The sequence below is a fragment of the Lissotriton helveticus genome, chromosome 5_1 (genome assembly GCF_964261635.1).
Source record: "Lissotriton helveticus chromosome 5_1, aLisHel1.1, whole genome shotgun sequence".
Lineage (NCBI taxonomy): Eukaryota > Metazoa > Chordata > Amphibia > Caudata > Salamandridae > Lissotriton > Lissotriton helveticus.
The window spans coordinates 1,579,217,233-1,579,237,756 of NC_136065.1; the positions used below are offsets into that span (position 1 = coordinate 1,579,217,233).

At 47.5% G+C, this 20,524-nt stretch overlaps 1 protein-coding gene across 1 annotated transcript in view; it reads right to left on the reverse strand.

The window, feature by feature from the left end:
• Positions 1 to 20,524, reverse strand: part of TFEB (transcription factor EB) — a 233,842-nt gene that overhangs the window by 23,582 nt on the left and 189,736 nt on the right. Inside the window, exons 4-8 of the mRNA XM_078644733.1 lie at positions 19,232 to 19,312; positions 18,919 to 19,039; positions 18,365 to 18,421; positions 9,836 to 9,911; positions 7,728 to 7,875 (exon numbers count right to left, since the gene is read on the reverse strand). Coding sequence (XP_078500859.1) covers positions 7,728 to 7,875; positions 9,836 to 9,911; positions 18,365 to 18,421; positions 18,919 to 19,039; positions 19,232 to 19,312 — 483 coding nt within the window. The remainder of the gene's footprint in view (positions 1 to 7,727; positions 7,876 to 9,835; positions 9,912 to 18,364; positions 18,422 to 18,918; positions 19,040 to 19,231; positions 19,313 to 20,524) is intronic.

A 20,524-nucleotide genomic window follows, 5' to 3' on the forward strand; every position in this document is an offset into this window, starting at 1 on the left:
CTTTAATCAGAGATGATATGTTGCCGTTGTTTCCTAATGTAAATCTGTTGCCGCCTGATACAACCTGTCCCCAGAGAAGCAAGTGGACAAGAAAGAAGAAAGGAAGTTCAGGCTGAAGATGGCAAAACTGAAAATGGAGGAGGCAGCTGCCCAGAGGGCTGCAGAGGAGAGAAAAGCTGAGGCAGAGAAAGCCTTGGCAAAGGAGAAGACTGAGGCTGACAGGGCCTTGGCGGAAAGAAAACTGCCTGGAAAAGAACGTATATTGAGCTACTACCCTTGACTGTAGAAAGGGAGAGTGCTATTAGTACACTACAAAAGGAGCAAGTAAAAACAGTCATATCAGAAAACGAGTGGTGATGGAGGTTATCGAGTAGAGAATTCATTGCCCATGAACCGTTTAGGCAGCCTGTTTTAATACCTACCTACTTGCCACCTCCATGCTTTACATTCGCCAAATCAGCTATGCACATGAACAAATTAACACCAAGTGTTAAGTAAAAATAAATTCACTTTAAAAATCGGCTGTCTTTAACAAAAATCCAGATGTACTGTAATTTACCCAAGTCACACACTTCTTCACCAATGTTAAATAACATATAATTATCTGCCTATCCTTTAATTTAATTTGAATTGTTTCTTATGCAATTAGTAGCATTCCACCAGGGAAACAATTCTTAACTCGAGTCTTATAACAGAGTGCAATTATTTAACAATGAACCCACATTTTGAGACCTCGTTTTAAAGTCTAGGGACTTTAGGAAAGGTGAGATGTCAGCAGATCATGGAGGCAGGATTCTAACTCCTCTTCGGAGGCCCGAGATGCTTAGTATACACATCGCAATGTATGCATCTGCAATGTGGTTTATGCTCCAATACAGCATCTCCTCCAGACTCTGCCAGAGATCTGTGAGGAAAGATAGAAGCTGGCTAAAACCGAGAAACAGATAAAGCTTCGGCCATTTGTAAGAGTCAGAGGAAGGTGACACCGAATGTGTATAAAAATAACATATTCCATTTAATATGGGGTATGGTAAAAGGACTGAGTGCTCAGTTGGCTGAAAGACCTCCTTTTATAAAAGCCCATGCTAGTAGTATAAAGTGAAACTTTTGCATTCAACTTAAACTATCTGGATAAAATAAATCAAAGCAAATTGGATAGGCCTCGACTGTTGGTTTCACTGATGCAGTCCTGCTACAGGAAAGACCTTTAAACCTACTACATCTGCTGCTTGGCATAGGCCATAGCACCACCGCCCGCTCCTTCAAGGAACAATGTCTATAGCACTGCACCGCTGACACCTTCTAACCCCCCTCATAAACACGCCCCCTGCCAGCGCCATGAGTATCCCAGCATCAGCACCACATGCTGGTACTCTGGACCGTGCCAGCTGCTCTTGCTGGCACTGTCATTGGTGCCACAGAGCCATTCGCACAAATGGTTTGCGTCGGACTAGCGGGGAATGAAAGCTAGCAGTGAGGAAAAATGAGGATGTCTTTATATGTGTGAGGTGCAGGGAGTGGAGTGAGTGTGAGAGCTGGCTTAGCGGTGCAATGGGTTAAGGGTGTGTGAGAGCTGGCAGAAGGTGCAGTGGAGGGAGTAGGTGAGGCCACGTGCCGTGCGGTGACCGGGTTAGTGCATCGTGAGAGCTATCAGTGGGGTACAGAGAAATGAGCGGCTGTGGCAGCTGACAGTAGTGTTGGAGGGTAGCATGAACTGGGAAAGTGATGTGTGGATGTGCTGATGATGGAGTATTAGAAGTGATAGTAAGGTGCAAGGATTTTGAAATCGGATAGTGTCGAGCAGCGCCTTGAGACCCTCACTGTTGAGTAGTCGCGGTATATAAACCATGATTGGTTGATTGAGAGAGAGCAGGGAATACAAGCGGGGTACAGGGGTAGGGGTAGAAGTGAACATGTTAAGCAGATTGCAGTTCAGATGCTAGTTCAGAGTGAACAACAAAAACACTACGGTGGGAGAGGACCTAGGGGAGATTTAAAGACCAAGCTCTGGATACAATCCCCAAAGAACCTATAAACAACAAAAGGTACCAGAGGGTCTCAAAAAAAGCGCCCAGAAGTATAAAGAAGTTACCCAAGGCACCCGCACCTCTAAATTGTTACGGCACAGGAGGCTCTCAAAGGATGAGGAAATTACCCATCAGTCACCATACGGATCCGCCCTTCATCATTTGGGATTTTATCCGGACCACCCGTCTGAGAAAATCAGTGCCACAATCAGAGGTCAACCCGGTGGAAAGGGGTCCCTCAGAAAGTGTAGACACTAACAGTGTGGTCTACCACTCGATGTTAATGAGTGGACTAAGAAAATGGGACTGGGGTGTGCAGTGCAAGAAAAAGTGAGTGAGAAAGAAAACCAAGACAAAATGTGTATTAAAATTGGTTTAGAGAAAGCACAAGATAATATTTATTCTATGTGTGCCTAAAATACCAAGATTAAAAATATGTGCGACCTTAAGCAGTCTAATTATGTAGACTGCCTGAGGTAAGGGTGGTCGACATGTTTCTGCAATATAGGGGCTATTACGTCCTTGCATTCATCAGGACCAGAACTAAACAATTAGAGCTACTGCACAACGTGAACTAATAATAATAAGTGAAGTGAAAAGAGTGACACAAGGAAATGTAAAACAAGTGCTCGCAGTCACCTGAATAATCCGAGTGCCCTTACAGTCTGTGTCGATCACTGTGGAAAGAAAAGAGGTAGGGGGTTTGGGTATAACTATCAATATCTCATGGACTATGAAGTAAGTCCATAATCTATGGATCAATCTTAAAATCACACTCAAGAAGTTGATCTAAATGCTCTTAATGTTAATAGAGCCAAATGTTATTCATTTGGAAAGAGACTTCAAATGCCAAATGTCGTAAGTCCTTACCTTGATCTGTAAGGTAGACTAGCCTCACCCCACCTGGCAGCGGCTCAGGGGAAGATGAAGCACCGCTCTAAAAAAACATGTGAAACACATGTTAATCACAGTATGCACACAAAGAAACAGAACACTTCTCACTATCGATAGCCGGTTGTAAATGGGGCTTGCATCTATAGTAAATGACGCCATTCCCCGGAGTAACGGAGAAAAGGCTCCGCCACATCCAAAGAACTCGTGCCTAGATGCAGCAGCATAGCGGGAAATGGAGGGGCTCGTCTTACCTATCCGTCGGTACTCCGAGGCCGGCGTCCTGGCCGACTGGGGAGGTACCGGACGGCAGGCACGGGGCTGTTTATAAAACGCGCTGCCGTTGGTCACATAGTCACGTGGGTCGATTTAGCGCACATTGTCATTGATTCTGGTGATATCAACAATGCAAGGTGCGCACTCATTGGCTACCTAACCAAAGACCAGGAAAGGTCATTGGTCGATTATCGGGCTTGTAGTAAAAGAGGAACCACGTGGGGAACGAAGGTAAACATAAACAAGCACATCACGAGCGAGGTCAAATGCGGGAAAAATGTTTGGGAAGATAAACAAATAAATCCCGTATCAATATTGCTGGCACTATTCAAAAATTATGGTCAGGACCACCGTAATTGATGTACACAAGCAGATTGCACTGGAAAGGTAAGAATAACTGCACAGTGCGTTGTCACATAGGTGTCAGCAAAGTAGGTGGACAGATGTAGAACCCTCAAGGAGGTGTAACTCAGACCAGCTTATGTATTGTCAAGTCCAGCTATAATGACTTTGGATTAGATGTTATACTGAGGAACATCGGTTTAAGGTATCATCTGAGAGTAACTCATACAGTATAATGGACAAAACATTTGAGGTATGGTATCAGGCCAGTGTGTTTATATGAAGGGGGACGGATATATGTATCCAACTGCTAGTAATGGTATATCAGTGGCAGTAGATACAAACAATAGCACGGTATTTAATGACCTGTTGATATCGAGAGAAAAATTAGAGAGAAAAATTACAGTGTGGACCACGGGATATCATCGTTAAGACCCTCTTTATGTGTCTTAAGTTTTAGTACCCATCTTTGTTCTTTTTTCATAAGGTACTTAGACACATCTGCTGTATGTGTAGGAATGAAAAGTTGTTCCAAAACAGTCCACTGAAATTCCGTGGCTAGATGTTTAGCCTCCAGAAAGTGAGCAGTTAGTTTTGTGGCCTGTCTGGCACAGCGAATGGTGCTCTTATGTTCTGATATCCGTATGCGGACCTTTCGTGTGGTCATGCCCACATACTTATGGCCACAGGGGCAGGTAATTAGATAGATCACATGATCACTGTTGCAGTTAGTAAATTTAATCTGCTTCCAGGGTCTTGACGTGCCAATATCGATCTCCAATGATTTTGTAGTCTGAGCACACACCTGACAATTACCACAGGGGTGGTGTCCCTGAACAGGAGGGAGATTCCACAGTGAACCTATGGCTCTTGGTAGATCTTCACGTGGTCTGGTGTGCACCAGTTTATCTCTAAGATTCGGGCCCCTCTTGAACGAGACCAGGGGGCGAGGAAGGTTTAAACGTCCCGAATTCAGTATTGGCCAGTGCTTTTTGACCATACTCTGAATACTGTTGGAGAGATTGCCAAAGGTATGAACAAAGGTGAGGCGATCCAGAGTAGCCTTAGGAGGCCTCGGTTCCAGCAGGGCTTCACGATTATTGTTCATTGCCCTTTTCATGGACCTTTGCACAAGTCTTGGGGGGTATTTGCGGGCAACAATTGGCTTTTCTTGATCTTTTAATCACTGCTAGACCAGAGGGCCTACAAACTGAGCTCTACAGGAAGCCCACTGCAAGGAACTCCTTGCTACTTTTCGACAGCAACCACCCGAAAGCACTGAAGGAGAGCCTCCCCTTCAGCCAGTTTTTACGGGTTCACAGGAACTGCTCAACAAAGGCAGCTTGTAAGAAACATTCCAATGTATTGAGCACGCAGCTTGTTGCCCGCAAATACCCCCCAAGACTTGTGCAAAGGTCCATGAAAAGGGCAATGAACAATATTCGTGAAGCCCTGCTGGAACCGAGGCCTCCTAAGGCTACTCTGGATCGCCTCACCTTTGTTCATACCTTTGGCAATCTCTCCAACAGTATTCAGAGTATGGTCAAAAAGCACTGGCCAATACTGAATTCGGGACGTTTAACCCTTCCTCGCCCCCTGGTCTCGTTCAAGAGGGGCCCGAATCTTAGAGATAAACTGGTGCACACCAGACCACGTAAAGATCTACCAAGAGCCATAGGTTCACTGTGGAATCTCCCTCCTGTTCAGGGACACCACCCCTGTGGTAATTGTCAGGTGTGTGCTCAGACTACAAAATCATTGGAGATCGATATTGGCACGTCAAGACCCTGGAAGCAGATTAAATTTACTAACTGCAACAGTGATCATGTGATCTATCTAATTACCTGCCCCTGTGGCCATAAGTATGTGGGCATGACCACAAGAAAGGTCCGCATACGGATATCAGAACATAAGAGCACCATTCGCTGTGCCAGACAGGCCACAAAACTAACTGCTCACTTTCTGGAGGCTAAACATCTAGCCACGGAATTTCAGTGGACTGTTTTGGAACAACCTTTCATTCCTACACATACAGCAGATGTGTCTAAGTACCTTATGAAAAAAGAACAAAGATGGGTACTAAAACTTAAGACACATAAAGAGGGTCTTAACGATGATATCCCGTGGTCCACACTGTAATTTTTCTCTCTAATTTTTCTCTCGATATCAACAGGTCATTAAATACCGTGCTATTGTTTGTATCTACTGCCACTGATATACCATTACTAGCAGTTGGATACATATATCCGTCCCCCTTCATATAAACACACTGGCCTGATACCATACCTCAAATGTTTTGTCCATTATACTGTATGAGTTACTCTCAGATGATACCTTAAACCGATGTTCCTCAGTATAACATCTAATCCAAAGTCATTATAGCTGGACTTGACAATACATAAGCTGGTCTGAGTTACACCTCCTTGAGGGTTCTACATCTGTCCACCTACTTTGCTGACACCTATGTGACAACGCACTGTGCAGTTATTCTTACCTTTCCAGTGCAATCTGCTTGTGTACATCAATTACGGTGGTCCTGACCATAATTTTTGAATAGTGCCAGCAATATTGATACGGGATTTATTTGTTTATCTTCCCAAACATTTTTCCCGCATTTGACCTCGCTCGTGATGTGCTTGTTTATGTTTACCTTCGTTCCCCACGTGGTTCCTCTTTTACTACAAGCCCGATAATCGACCAATGACCTTTCCTGGTCTTTGGTTAGGTAGCCAATGAGTGCGCACCTTGCATTGTTGATATCACCAGAACCAATGACAATGTGCGCTAAATCGACCCACGTGACTATGTGACCAACGGCAGCGCGTTTTATAAACAGCCTCGCGCCTGCCGTCCGGTACCTCCCCAGTCGGCCAGGACGCCGGCCTCGGAGTACCGACGGATAGGTAAGACGAGCCCCTCCATTTCCCGCTATGCTGCTGCATCTAGGCACGAGTTCTTTGGATGTGGCGGAGCCTTTTCTCCGTTACTCCGGGGAATGGCGTCATTTACTATAGATGCAAGCCCCATTTACAACCGGCTATCGATAGTGAGAAGTGTTCTGTTTCTTTGTGTGCATACTGTGATTAACATGTGTTTCACATGTTTTTTTAGAGCGGTGCTTCATCTTCCCCTGAGCCGCTGCCAGGTGGGGTGAGGCTAGTCTACCTTACAGATCAAGGTAAGGACTTACGACATTTGGCATTTGAAGTCTCTTTCCAAATGAATAACATTTGGCTCTATTAACATTAAGAGCATTTAGATCAACTTCTTGAGTGTGATTTTAAGATTGATCCATAGATTATGGACTTACTTCATAGTCCATGAGATATTGATAGTTATACCCAAACCCCCTACCTCTTTTCTTTCCACAGTGATCGACACAGACTGTAAGGGCACTCGGATTATTCAGGTGACTGCGAGCACTTGTTTTACATTTCCTTGTGTCACTCTTTTCACTTCACTTATTATTAGTTCACGTTGTGCAGTAGCTCTAATTGTTTAGTTCTGGTCCTGATGAATGCAAGGACGTAATAGTCCCTATATTGCAGAAACATGTCGACCACCCTTACCTCAGGCAGTCTACATAATTAGACTGCTTAAGGTCGCACATATTTTTAATCTTGGTATTTTAGGCACACATAGAATAAATATTATCTTGTGCTTTCTCTAAACCAATTTTAATACACATTTTGTCTTGGATTTCTTTCTCACTCACTTTTTCTTGCACTGCACACCCCAGTCCCATTTTCTTAGTCCACTCATTAACATCGAGTGGTAGACCACACTGTTAGTGTCTACACTTTCTGAGGGACCCCTTTCCACCGGGTTGACCTCTGATTGTGGCACTGATTTTCTCAGACGGGTGGTCCGGATAAAATCCCAAATGATGAAGGGCGGATCCGTATGGTGACTGATGGGTAATTTCCTCATCCTTTGAGAGCCTCCTGTGCCGTAACAATTTAGAGGTGCGGGTGCCTTGGGTAACTTCTTTATACTTCTGGGCGCTTTTTTTGAGACCCTCTGGTACCTTTTGTTGTTTGCTAGTTCTGAGTGACCAGTAGATGCAGTGGTTGTGAGCTCTGCCAACAGTGTGGGGGGGGGGGGGGATAGACTAGGTGTAAGAATGGGGTGCTAGGGAGTGGGTGTGAGAGTGATCAGTGTAATTTAAGGATAAGGAGGGGTCATGTGTACCTGTATGCGAACCCAGAGCTGCTCGTTGGTCATCTTGAGTTGCCTTGAGTGGGTTTCCATTTCTCTGAGCTTTTGCTGTTCCTTCTGCATCCGCCGTATGTAATCCACAGACGCCTTCAGAATAGTTCCTTTATTCCAACGCAGGTCACTGAGGAAGAAGAGCCAAAGAACTAGCACCAATGAAAATCATAGAAATGCCACCAGCAGAAGAAATAGCGCTTGTCCTAAAATGGTGTCCTAAGAGCCTATACACGTCGCATAGCTTACGATTCAATTTAGGGGGTACTTCGATTTAACCATCAGCGGAAACACTGGTACCACCATGCGAAATGTAAATAATAAGGGAGGAGAAGTCAAACAAGAAGGAATATGTGTACAAAAAGAAAGCATGAAAATATACAAATTATGAAAATTTGTAATTAACTTTGGAATCTGAATTAGTCAGTAGAAATAAATATTTGCCAATTAGAATGCACAAAACAACGTCCCATACCCATACTTACTTGACTTGTTAATGTCTAATTTTATTGGTCTTTGGTGATAAATGTGAAGCACACCTATACTTTCATTAGAGCCGGATAACTATACAAAACTGTTAAATGTATATATAAATAAAGAGGAAATTGTCACGATGTATCTGACAAAATTGACAGGGATACCAAGGGAAACATCAGCAAATATGCAGGAAAACCCATGGCCAGAATACCTTATAGAACCGTGGCCAAGGTACACGGAGAAACCTTGGCCATGATATAGGAGGAACCATTATCCGGCAGAGGGAAATCTGCACCAGGATGTAGGGGGAAACATTTACAAGATACACAAGTCATCTTAGCAAGGCCACTGTAGTACTTGACAAATCCCAGATCTAATGTGAACAGACAGGGTTGGAAGATACCCATTTTGTGTTTAGCAAGAATCCCAGTGAGATTCAAGAGAATCAAGAGATGTCCCTCTGAAATGATGCCCAGCTGTATGTTATTGCAGCAGCTGAAAAGGTATTCGCCCTTCTGTCTGGGGTGGAGTACCAGGGGGTTAGGGATGTAAGTACCAGTTATTGTTCTGGGGTACAAAGTATAACCAATCTGATATCCTATGTATTGCACAGGTTGATGGACTGCCCAGTCGGATGTGTTTCAAGGGTGGAAAGATACCTATTTTGGGGTTTGGCAGGCCACTCAAAAGGAAAGGGAAAACAGGAGGTGTGGAGAGTGAGCAGACATTGTTCATGGTTTAAAACCCTCTCAACTCTATCTTTGCTGTACTTGCTGGTTGTGTCTATGCTGGGTATTTCTGGTGGAGTTGTATAAAGGTGAGTGGCGTTATGTGGAAAGAGAAGGTTTAAGTGTATCATGGAATTGTGGATTTGAGTTTGATCATAATGGGTTAGGCACCGCTAAGTTCACCAGAGCACGTGTGCTTTGGCTGTGTTTGGATTTACTTGCTTTATATTAATTACATGTGTGCGGAGGGGATGTGGCATACTATGCTGTTCTACTTCCTGTCTCAGTCAGCAATTGGTAGCCGAGAGGCGCAATGGTTCCATGTATCTGCGAGTCACTGAGTGTTTCATCTAAGTATGTTCTACGGTAATCATTCTAAGGTAGTCACTTGGAGACTGAAGCCTGAGATGGATCACTAGGTTCCAATTGCTCCTGGTGGGCCTAAAAGTACATAGAACATAAGAGTAACTGTAATAGGCAAAGTTTACACAGAAATGGTACGCCTGTGATCATCTACATATGTGGAATTTTCAATGGCCTACTGCAGACATCTTTCCCTCCGTGGCAATTCCTGGCCTATAGCAACGAAAGGGATGTTTATCACGAGTTTTCGCTAGGTAGTGATGCTCTGACTCAAATAACCCAGTATTTGTAAAGAGTGACCTAATCACCCCTAAGGGTCTCAAGGCGCTGGGGGCCATGGGGGAGATGTCCAGAGTCACATGATGCTGAGCTGATCTGCCTCCGGTGCTGAGGATTGAACTGTGAGCCCCGCGCTCCGGAGTCAGCCGCCTTGGCCACTGCGCCACACCTCTCTCTCAAAGGACACTGACTTAAGGGACGTGGGGTGAAGGTGATGCTCATAATGACACTTCTCATACTCACAGATCGCTGGCCTTAGGAATGAGCAGTCCCAGTTCTTTGATCCGGTCATTGATATTGAACCTCCGTCTTCTTTCAACTAAAAGTAAATGGAAACGGGTTGAAAGAACTCTATTTTTCACCAGCACAATCTTAATACGACATTGTATTGCCTCTCGGGCCAGCTGTATGCTGACTCAGCAGAAACAGTGAACCAGAGTTAAAGGGACTGATAAAGGGTCTGACGTAAGGTATCAAGCACGCACAGAGAGCCTGTCCTCGAAAAAGCTGGAAATTTATACGAAATAGCCCTCAACTCAATCACAGCAACACTCTAGACCTAATCTTTCTTACTGGTCTCCTAATAGAACTCTGGCACAGAATGGTGTAAAAAGGTACAGGCAGAGTGGTGAATTTACATGGATGTCAAACTTTTCTGGCCATTACTTGATGAATCAACCATTTCTGTTCAGTGTGTGGGCTGGGCCATTACTGATCCTCTCTTTGGATAGTGAGGTGAGCTGTGCAGTTTCTTTTGTTCTGCAGGGTTCATAATTCATTAAAACTCCATTCTTGTCCATTTTACCAGGCTCTCTCTTAATAGCAACAAAGATGTTCACATTCTGTGTAATGTTTGACACTTCAGACAGGATCATCTCTTTGTGAAAGGGAAGAATGGAGTAGTTTCTGTCCTGTAACTCCAGTTCTGTAGTAGGGGTATCTCTGTTATAGTCATAATCTAGTGAATAGTCCCGCCCATGTGCGTGGACCCCGGAGCAATCAAAAATAATCTCTTACAGTGTCAAAAAATGCAGAAAATGCATAGACACTTAAGAGAGAATTTAAAGACAGATAATGCAGCCAAAAAGGCTACACTGTCCAGTACTTCAACTAGAAATTCCACCACAAAATCCACAAAACAGCAAAGCCTGTACAGATTTCCCTTGCTTAACAGCAAAATCCCTCAGGAATGATAGAGAGAAGAACCTGGACAGACAAGCCCCATAGGCTGCCATTATGTGGCTTAATTAGGATACTGTGCCTTTAAGGAACCTTCCAGAACCTTCTCTCAGTATCCCAGAATGCATAGCAGGTCCAACTTAGCCTCAGTTCTTTTTGAAGGCGCAGAAAACGCCAGACCTGTAGCATTATGATCCTGAACAACACTCCACCGGGGAGGCGGGAGGGCGCTTATGACTATAACAGAGATACCCCTACTACAGAACTGGAGTTACAGGACAGAAACTACTCCTTCTGTAGTAGGGGATCTCTGTGTATAGTCATAATCTAGTGAATAGAATGGCAAGCCCATCCCCACACCAAGCGGCGGTGGAGAATAAAATAACGCCACTACTGTGCGAACAGATTCCGCAGCGAAGCCTGCCCAACCTGAGCGTCTGCCCTGGCATCAGAGTCCAGGCAGTAATGCTTAGCAAAGGTATGGACCGACTTCCAAGTGGCCGCCTTGCAGATCTCTGCAATAGGAACATTACGGAGCATAGCTGTCGTAGCAGCCTTGCCCCTGGTGGAATGAGCCTTAGGCTTACCTCCTAAGGTCTTATTAGCTTTGTAGTAACACAACTGTATGCAGGACACAATCCACCTCGAGATGGACTGTTTAGAGGTAGCAAGACCTGTCCTGACTGAGCCATAATTGACGAACAATTGGTCTGACCTACGAATATCTGTAGTCTTATCAAGATAAAACTTCAGCACCCTCCGCACATCCAGGGAATGTAAAGACCTTTCCGCCGGAGATGAAGGATTCTGAAAGAACGTAGGCAAAGTGATAGTCTGATTGATATGAAAATCAGAAACAACCTTGGGAAGAAACTTAGGGTGAGTACGCATAACAACTTTAGCATTATGAAATACAGTATAAGGTTCTTGGCAACACAAAGCCTGAATCTCACTCACCCTGCGGGCCGATGTAATGGCCACGAGGAACGCCGCCTTCCAGGACAGGTGCTGCAACGAAGCCTTATGAATGGGTTCAAAAGGCTCCTTCATCAATCTGGACAGCACCACATTCAAGTCCCATGAAGGCGAAGGAAGCCTGACAGGAGGGAACACTTTCTTCAAGCCTTCCAAAAAATCTTTGATCACAGGGATCTGGAAAAAGGAAGTCTGTGAAGGGCCTTTCCTGTAGGCAGTCAAAGCAGCCAGATGAACCTTAATGGAATGGACATTAAGGCCCGACTGCGCTAGATGAAGCAGATATGGAAGGATGACATCTTCCTTGCATGACGTAGGGTCATAGTTCTTAGACTTGCACCAGATGCAAAACCTCTTCCACTTGTAAGCATAGGAAGTCCTAGTGGAAGGTCGCTTAGCCTCCTTCAGTATGCCCATACAATCCTCTGGGAGATTCAGATGGCCATATTGCACTATTTCAGGAGCCATGCCGCCAAACTCAAAGACGAGAGGTTGGGGTGCACCATCCGCCCCCCGAACTTCGTGAGAAGGTCCGGCCTGCACGGCAGCTTCATGTGAGGAAGGAGAGATCGGTGAAGTAGGTCCGTGAACCACCACTGTCTGGGCCATTCCGGGGCAATCAGAATCATCCTCGCCCTGGATTGAGACAGCTTGATGAGAACCGCCGGAATCAGGGGAATTGGTGGAAAAGCGTACAGAAAGCTGTTCGACCAGTTGATCCATAACGCGTTCCCCAGCGTCCCCGGCTGGTAGTACCTGGAGGCGAAGCCTCGGCATTTGCTGTTTTCGGCGGTGGCAAACAGATCTACGTCTGGAGTTCCCCACCTTGCGAAGACTTCTCCTAGTACTTCGTCGTTTATGACCCATTCGTGGTTTTCCTGCACGATTCTGCTCAGTTCGCCTGCCTGAACATTCTGCACACCTGGCAGATGGGTGGCCGTAATCGACAGTCCTCGAGCCAGAAGCCAGTGCCAGATCGCCTGCGCCTCCTGCGACAGAGTGCGCGATCTCGAGCCCCCCTGCTTGTTGAGGTAATACATCGTGGTGGTGTTGTCCGTCTGAACAAGCAGAGAGTTGGTCTGAAAGGACGGATGAAAGGCCTTCAGTGCCAAGTGGACAGCTCTCAGTTCCAGGAAATTGATGTGGTACGTGGACTCCGCCGAGGACCACGTCCCTTGAATCTGCAGGTCTCCGGAATGCGCCCCCCAACCCAGGAGAGACGCATCCGTCACGATGGTCTGTGTGGGAATGTCCTTGTGGAAGGGAACGCCTCTGAGGAGATTCTCCTTCAAGCACCACCACTTTAGAGACTGAAGAGCATGTAGAGACAGTCGTATCCTGTCGTCCCAAGAACCTCTCCTCTGGTCCCACTGATCCTCCAAGCACTCCTGCAGAGGTCTCATCTGTAGCCGTGCGTGAGGAGTGAGAAAGATGCAAGAGGCCATCGATCCCAGTAGAGAAGACACCGTCCTCACAGTCGTAGACGGAGTTCTCATGAGAGCCTGAGCCTTCCGAACGAGTGATAAACGTCGCTCTTCCGAAGGAGACACGCTTGCTGACAGCGTATTGATGGAGGCCCCCAAGTACTGGATGCACTGCACCGGAATCGGGACCGACTTGGACATGTTGATGTGCAACCCCAGCTTGTTCAAGAGAACGCACGTCTTCTGGAAGTGTGCTTGAGCTTCCGAGAAGGAGGAGGCTTTGATCAACCAATCGTCCAGGTACGGGTAGACAAACACCTTGTTCTTCCTCAGGTGCGCCGCTACCACTGCCATACATTTTGAGAATGTCCTGGGTGCCGACTTCAGTCCGAAGGGTAGCACCGTGTACTGATAGTGATTGGTGCCGACTTGAAAGCGCAGAAATTTCCTGTGTTTGCATGCAATGGGCACGTGGAAGTATGCGTCCTGTAGATCTATGGCACACATCCAATCTCCTCGTTGCAGCTGAGGGTAGATCTGATGCAACGACAGCATGCGAAACTTTTCTCTGCGAATCCACTTGTTTGCCTGCCGCAAATCCAGAATGGGCCTGAACTCGTTCTTGTCCTTCTTGCGGACAAGAAAGAACCGAGAGTAAAGACCTCTTCCTCTTTGAGACAGAGGTACGTCTTCGATCGCCCTTTTCCTTAGCAGAATGTCCGCCTCCGCCTGAAGCTCGCGCAGTTGATACTGCGAGCTGACGGGAGGAATCGATGGAGGAGGGCTGGTGAAACGTAGACTGTATCCATTGCAAACAATATTCAGCACCCACTTGTCCTGAGTAATTTTTCTCCACTCTGCCAGAAAAAATTGAACGCTTCCCCCCACCGGAGCGGGTAACGGACGAGGGGGAAGTAACAGCTCAGGGACGGGACCCGGCCGGGCCCTTGGTCGCGGTAGAGGACTGTTGACGACCTCTACCACCCTGTCGCTTCTGGAAGGGCCGCCTGTACGGCTGCTGCTGCTGCTGCTGTTGATGTTGTCCAGCAGACTGCCCCCTTCCACGACCCTGCGACCCAAACCGACGTTGGTACTGTCGGAAGGGTTTCTTTTCCTTGGGCTTCTCCAAGCCCACTGCCGTCAGGGTCTCCGCTTCGGCCTTCATCCTGGCCATCTCATCATCCGCGTGTTTCCCGAAGAGGGTATCTCCGGAAAACGGGAGATTCGCCACGCGTTGCTGTGCTTCCGGTTTCAAGGACGTCAACCTGAGCCAAGCGTGGCGTCTCTGGTGAATCCCGTGGCAATATCCGTGCGCGGACAGCAATGATATGTCCGCTGCGGCGCCGATGGCCTGATTAGAGACCAGCATCCCCTCCTTGACGATCTCCACAAAGTCCTCCTTGCGGTCCCGAGGGACGAGGTCTGCGAACTGCTCCATCGAGTCCCACAGGGACCGGTCGTAACGTCCCAGCAACGCCGAGTCACTGGCGGCCTTCATGGACGAGGCGGATGTCCCACACGCCTTGCGACCAGCAGAATCGATCCACCGGCTCTCCTTGTCCGGAGGCACCGTGGACGCAGGGGAGGTGGCATGAAGCTTCCGAGCAGCAGTCACGATGACTGAATCCGGTACCGGGTCCTTCCTCAAGAAGGCTGGGTCTGAGTCCGGAGCCCTGTACTTCTTTAGGATCCTGGAAGGCACAGATTTCACCGTCGCCGGCGTCAGGAATAGCTGTTCGGCGGGCTCAAGGAGTCCCGGCACCAGAGGTAACAGGGGGCGAGACAAGTGCCTTTTGTGTAAAGTCTCAAATATCACCGAGGTAGAAGCCGTAGGTGCTTCAACCTCAATGCCCAACTTCGCCGCACCACGCAGGAGAACCTCCTGAAACGTGCTTATATCGTCTATCGGAGACACCCTAGTCTCCGGCGAATCGGACAGCGTGGGCGAGTAGGAACGGGTCCCAGATGGAGAACGTGACCTGGACCGACGTCTCTTGTGATGATGCCTGGATCGTGATGAAGATCCGCGGCCACTCCTCGATTTGTCCCGTCTCCCCGAGCGAGACCTCGACCTCTTGGGCCTCGGACGCTCCTTCGGCCTCCCAGGGTCAGGAGCTCCAGGCTTCTTAGGAGTCTTCTTCGGAGGCGTCGGGAACTTAGGCATCGACACCTCCCTCGGTGGGATCGGGGGTGGAGGAGCAACCGGACGCGGGTCCCGCGGAGCCGGCTTCGGAGGCGGGGTAGGGGCCTTCGGAGGAGGACCCTTCGGCACAGCAGGCCGCGGAGGAGGTGTAGACGGCTTCATCGGAGTATCCACCCCGGAATGCGCCGGTCCCGGCGAGCCATCACCTCTACCAGAGAGTGGGGAGCCCCCCACAGTCCTGGGCCTGTCCTTAGGACCTCCAGACGCTGAAGACCGGTGTCCAGACGACGACCGATGTCCCCTCGACGTCGAACGGTCCTTCGGCGTCGACCGAATCACACTTCTCGACGTCGAACCGTGTCTCCGTCTCGACGTCGACCCCGACCAGATCGACGAGCCACAAAACCTCGACGACGGGCGATGGTGCCTCGACGGCGACCTCGACCTCTTCGCCGGCCTCGACGTCGACTTCTCGGATCGCTTCGACGGCGACACTTTGGACCTTCTCGACGTCGACCTCTCTGACCTTCTCGACGTCGATCTCCTAGACCGTCTCGACGTCGGTCTTTTGGAATGCTTCGACGTCGACCTCTTCTGCGCCGGAGACGCCTTCCGTCTCGACGGCGACCTCGCCGACGAGGATCCCCTCGACGACGATGTCCTCGACGGCGAACGGCGGTGTCGCCTCGACGGCGAGCGCCGACGCCGGGCCCTCCGATGTCGACCACTCGACGCCGACAGCGACGACGAGGATATCGACACCGGCTTCGACGGCGGCCGGAACACGTTCCTCGACGTCGACGGGCGACGTTTTCTCGACCCAGAGCCCTGGGGAGACCTGGAACTGGCCGTTGACCGTCCCCTCGACGTCGTGGTCAGCGCAACTGACCCAGACGGAGACCTTGGGCGAGGGCTGGTCTTCCTGCCCCTGGGGAGCCCCCCAGAGGCCTCAGCATGGGTAGAAGGAGCCCCTCCTGACCCACCTCGTGCCTTCAGCTTTCTCTCCTCAAGTCCCTGAAGCCTGATCTTCTTCCTCTCCTTCAGGGTCCTTCCAGAGAAGCTTCTGCAGATCCTACACTCCTCAGGAATGTGGGAAGAGGGAAGGCAGAGAATACAGACCTCATGGGAGTCTGTCCTGGCCTTCTTTCTTGAGCACTCAGGGCATTTGTCGAATAATGCAGGCATTATGGACAAAAAAGAGCGCAGAAACACAGAAAGAAAGTCACCAAAGTACTTTAAAAGCACCAAAAATCGAAATTAGTGTAAAAACACCAACAAAACCCTTGAAAAGGGAGAGCTCAATGCTCCAGGGTCCTGCTTGCAGGAGCCGGAAAAAAGAACTGAGGCTAAGTTGGACCTGCTATGCATTCTGGGATACTGAGAGAAGGTTCTGGAAGGTTCCTTAAAGGCACAGTATCCTAATTAAGCCACATAATGGCAGCCTATGGGGCTTGTCTGTCCAGGTTCTTCTCTCTATCATTCCTGAGGGATTTTGCTGTTAAGCAAGGGAAATCTGTACAGGCTTTGCTGTTTTGTGGATTTTGTGGTGGAATTTCTAGTTGAAGTACTGGACAGTGTAGCCTTTTTGGCTGCATTATCTGTCTTTAAATTCTCTCTTAAGTGTCTATGCATTTTCTGCATTTTTTGACACTGTAAGAGATTATTTTTGATTGCTCCGGGGTCCACGCACATGGGCGGGACTATTCACTAGATTATGACTATACACAGAGATCCCCTACTACAGAAGTACTATTTACTCTGCTTTATCAAAATGTTACTACTGGTTACGTAATTTGCAGAATTTATAATCAACTTCGACACAGCTGCACCCTCATCTGAAAAAAGGAGCAATAACTCATTCACCCACTAAGTCTTCAAATGGTTCGTTTCACTTTAGAAAGAAGAGCTGCACCCCAGGGCAAGAAGCTTTCCTGCCCAGCCACCACCATGGCAATGTAAAGGTACCATCTGGATTGTGGAGATGTCACCCACGGATCATGCCTTCAGAAGGTTATAGTAAGCCGGCAGAGATGACCTTTGGACTGGAAATACCATTTTAACACCTCATTAGGGGTAGCATGCGCTATATAAATGCACACCTTTACATATTCTATCCCTCCACTATCCTTCTCAATCCAAATAACAGACTAACATATCCACCGCTCAAATTAATTTCATATTTCACTATAACCACTAATCCTTTTGGGTTCTGGAGTAGCGTGCTACTCGCCGAAAAAGCACTTTGACGCCTCGTCAGGGGTATTAATGGCTATATAAATGCAATTACAATACAATACAATGCAATCACAAGTTGAAGGAACTAGTAAAGCCATGTACTTTGTATTGGACTGGATGTTCTGGACTATTCCATCAGGGTCCCTATTACAGTAAGGAAGCACTGTCCTGGTTTGCGCCGTTAAAAACCAAACCTTAACACAACATAGATTTCATCAAAAATTGACCCATTTCCAGCCAATGATGACAGGAAACTTAAGTATTAAATGGGCTAGTTTAAGAATTCGTACAAGATATGAAGATTGATCCAAACTGTTCCTGTTACAACACTCTAAAACCTAAAGTCAGAGAAGAATACTAAGTAAAAACACACACTAAAAATATGTACATTTTTGCAAAACACAGACGGGCAAAATCTTGACCTTAAATAAATATCTCCCAACGAAAAATTCGACATGCATCTAATCTCACTATCAAGCACTTGCACTCAAATATTCCAGGACTGGAATTAGAATACTAAATGAACTCCGTTCCGATGCATGTGGCAAGTAGGCCTGGTTGGATTTAGGAATTAAACATCGGTTAACACGTTATAGGAAGATGCATGTAAGGTCAAGAGTTTGGCAGTTTATTTTTTTCAGATACGTTTTTTACAGTCTAAGTTTTGACATGAAACCAGAGATGTCCTTGATGTCCATATGGAAGAACACTTTTCACAAATAATGGGTACAGACAATGTGTGTTCTCCCTCACTGTTCGTGCGCCCACATGAGAAGGGTTTCAGCACCTTGAGGTGCCACTTCAACAAAGACTTACTCAGGTTGTGGTTGTCTTTCTTCTGACGTTCTTTGGCCATTGCTCGATTCTCTACTTCTGGAAAACAAAAAAGAGGAACAGATAATGTCCAAAAATTAAATTCCTCTCGTCTCTCGTTGAGTAAATTAAGCATTCTATTAACTTCAAAACATCAATTTTGCTCCACTTGTCAGTTTATTTTTTAACATTGCTCACATAACTTTCCCAAAGATTCCCATGAATACACATGCCGGATCTGTGACTGCAAGAAATGCCCTTAATCAGAAGACTGCAAGCAACCTGAACGGATGCAGCCATGCGGACATAAACAGGTGCGCACCACTATACGGTGAAACTAGACATGAAGCACTTGAACTGGGAGTGTACACTTAGGATCCCCTAGCCCGTGCACATACAGTGCCAAAAGCAGGGTTATGCAGGATCTCAGATGTGCTGAAAGTTTCAATCACATAGGATGGTGTGTTAATGTGTTCACCCAGACCCACCCTTTGGGTGTTCAATCACTGAAGCAATTGGTGAGAATTGACAAAAAGCCAGCCAAGGACTACCCCCACCTGAAAGCTCCTGTTTGATGGCCAGGTCAGCGGGGCAGGAGTTGCTAGTCACGCCAATGACTGATGCAGTCACTCTGCCGTCATCGCCATACAAGTCCATGTGGTTTCCTGAGAAAGGCAGCTGCAGAACATGAAGATGGACAGGAACAAGCATTATTGGGGTAGATCAGCTGAAGGCATCTACGACAGATACACCAGGGCATTTGTCTCAAGTCTTGTCCTTAGCGCTCTCTCCATCTATCCCTTCACCTCACCCTTCCACACTTCCCTTTCCGCAGCCCTCCCAGGGGTGTCCATGCAGTTCATCACGTACCGTGTTAGGCACCGAGATCGCTGGGTCAATGTAGCCCAAAACATCATCCAAGTTTATGATGTCATCAATGACCTCATCCATCTGAAAAAAAGCAAGGAGTAGGACTTAATTTAAAGACGAGCAGGACAGGCGCTCTTTCTTATAACAATGTCATGTCTATCTAAGCTCCTGTCTCTTCCCAGCTCGGGTTTTCCTGCCGAGCCCCTCTCAACACCTCCCTCAATGTTTTTTTTAAAAGTTTCTCTTTTCATGTTTTCGTGTGTCACTCACTAGCATTATTGCTTTAAAAGTCTTTCTTCTCAAAATGGAAAATGGGCAGCGCAATTATATGTTCCAATTTTTTAATAAACAATCTCTATAGTCTTTCTTTTTATGTGTTTTCTTTTTTCCCTTAACTCCCATTGTGTACGTAAGATGGACTAAGAGGCGCTGAACACACGAGCCATCTATAGGTCAACTTACTCTTCCTTCAATGGCATTTACAGTAATAAAGGAAATACATTTTGATATTGAGCTATCACCTGAGAAGGACAGGGGAGTGAGCTCCACATCAAAAGACATTGGAGTCATCAGAGATTTCGACTCGGCGGGACCTTACAAGGATGTTTTTTCTTTTTACTGTTTTTGTTAACTCAGTTGAATACACACAAACAGAATGAAGGCTATAAAACGCAAAAAATATTATGGCTCAGTGCAGGAAATGTTTCTTCATAGTAATTAACCGGTTCAATCAACCGAGTCAGAACTGGTCGCTCCTCTCGCAGCTCGCCCCAGCCATTTGGTGCCAGCGACCTGCATCCTGCCCTGCCTTCCTGCCCTGCCATCTTGCACCCTGCCACTGTGCCTGGTATTGTTGCCTGCATTGTGCCTGCGACCGCATTGATTTTAATTTAAATTGTGATTGTGTGCCAGTGACTTTAACTTTAATTTTACTGCAACTGTGTGCCAGCTAATTTGCACCTGCCACTGCATTGTGTGCCCCTGACAGTGCCAGCGATCGTGCCCACGACCTCCCAGCCTTGTTGTTGTGCCTTGAGCCTGTCCACGCCGCCACTGCTCCCCCGCGGCCCCACCCCCGCTCCCTCCAGCTCCTACTGGCCATCCTACCCCGCCCCCCGCCTCCCAGCTGACCCTCCCTCACCCCGCCCCACTCCTTTATCCATTTATGACAGATGGACCTACGAGCAGCGTTCACGCGCAGCGGTCGCGCCCCATGCGCGCCGAAGGTGCGCCAAAGGTAAGCCCGTCTACGCCCGTCCGCGCCTGGACCGCGCCCAGCGCCAGACCCCCTGG